Here is a 1,692-nt window from a genome sequence, read left to right as displayed (position 1 = left end):
TCTAACTTTAACAAGACCACATATTATTTGTGGATATACTCTAATGGGAACTGAGCATCCAAAATTGTTTATTTTTGAAACAAAGCAAGGAAATACATTCAAAACAAAAACAGAAACTCCTATTGATAATTTAGATATTTTTACATATATAAACTCCAAATTTGTATATGTCGAAAGACATATTAGGACCCAGATGAAGGCACTGTATTATGATATAATACAACAAAAATGCGAGTTAGAAAAACAAGTGTTACAAAATACCTTGTCTCTCGCTACATTATTACCAGACGAATTTGCTTTCCGTCTGATGAAGGCACCTGGGTATATGGCTGTTGCTGCTGGCGAGGTTATACATGTTGTAAAGTGTATACCGCTCGAAGTCGTACTACGACGAACAAACTCATGCTATACCGATTTACCAGTAATGCTCAGTAACACATCTTACTTCATAACGCCTAAATCACGAATTCTTACACGATACAGCACTGAAAGAAACTGTAATCCTCTTTTACCTATACAATTTCATATCGAGGATACGTGGATACAATTCAATCCAACACCAAACATGGTATTACCACCCCAGATACTGAAACCTTTAACAAAGCTCACATGGACATACTTAACCCCAGCCGCACTCGCAACTAGTGGCATTTATTCCGAGAAAGACTTAGAAAATTTACGTGATCATATCATGTTTCCTGCGGAAAAAGGAGCAGTACTACATACCATCGCCCGAGGATTTGCAGGACAATCAATTAACGACGGCAGTATTTCAATTCAGCATTTACTAGACGAAGATACATTAAACAAAATATACAATAACACCGCTTCTAGAATATGGAATGGCTTTGTAACTTTCGGATCTGCCACCGCAGGAGTATTCGGAATCTTTGTACTCATACGAGTTATAAAAATCGTATTCGACACTCTAATACACGGTTATGCGTTACATTCTGCATACGGCTGCAGTCTACACATGTTTGGCGCGTTATGGAGCTCCGTTACACACTTACTATTACATTTAGCAACCGATCCTAAAAAGAAACAAAAAAAAGAAACGCCGAATCAACAAACTGTACATACAGCAACCAACGTAGAATTATCAAACGAAACGCCGAATCAACAAACTGCACATACAGCAACCACTATTCCATCTGTATATTCTTATCGCGAATTACAAGCACAAATGAATGAAATCAGACAAATCCCTCAAAGCTAAAGTATTTCGGGATTTTTCTTTATAAGAAGGGGGGTGTAACGTCCGGATCTATTTTAGAACATTAACAATATATTATTATAGACCGGGAGGCCGACTTGTCTGATTTCAGACATCACTAGATATTATATCCCTATGTTACTAGATGTAAGTACGTGCGCATATGCATATTCGCGAGCGTTAAAACATTATAATTAAAATGCCGAATGCTGCGTGCTGCTGGAGAGTCTCGAAATCGACGGATCTCGGATCGACCCAAAGAAACCGCTATCGCTCAGTGCGATAAGCCAACATAAACAGGAGCATGAAAGCTGAATCCTAAACACCACTCAGGACACCGACGCGGTGACATCATGCAAAGGAATGAATCTCTTCCCTCGCCATAACTCCATGGACCAATCGGAGAACGACTCTCAGCGACAAAGCGACGTATAAAAGCGCGCGCATTTGTAGAGAAGGCAATATATATAATTATT

At 38.9% G+C, this 1,692-nt stretch overlaps 1 protein-coding gene across 2 annotated transcripts in view; it reads left to right on the top strand.

The window, feature by feature from the left end:
* The window catches only part of LOC116852822, a 2,297-nt gene extending 931 nt beyond the window's left edge, over positions 1-1,366 (top strand). Inside the window, exon 2 of one of the 2 annotated variants that reach the window (XM_032833524.1) lies at positions 21-1,366. In XM_032833524.1, coding sequence (XP_032689415.1) covers positions 21-1,219 — 1,199 coding nt within the window. In that variant the 3' untranslated portion in view covers positions 1,220-1,366. The remainder of the gene's footprint in view (positions 1-20) is intronic. The other variant, XM_032833523.1, reaches the window with a different exon arrangement.
* The last annotated feature ends 326 nt before the right edge of the window (positions 1,367-1,692 follow it).

This window comes from Odontomachus brunneus, unplaced genomic scaffold (genome assembly GCF_010583005.1).
Source record: "Odontomachus brunneus isolate Ranch 3 - 2012 unplaced genomic scaffold, Obru_v1 Obru_scaffold_257, whole genome shotgun sequence".
Classification (NCBI taxonomy): Eukaryota; Metazoa; Arthropoda; class Insecta; order Hymenoptera; family Formicidae; genus Odontomachus; species Odontomachus brunneus.
This window is presented reverse-complemented; position numbering and strand designations above follow the sequence as displayed.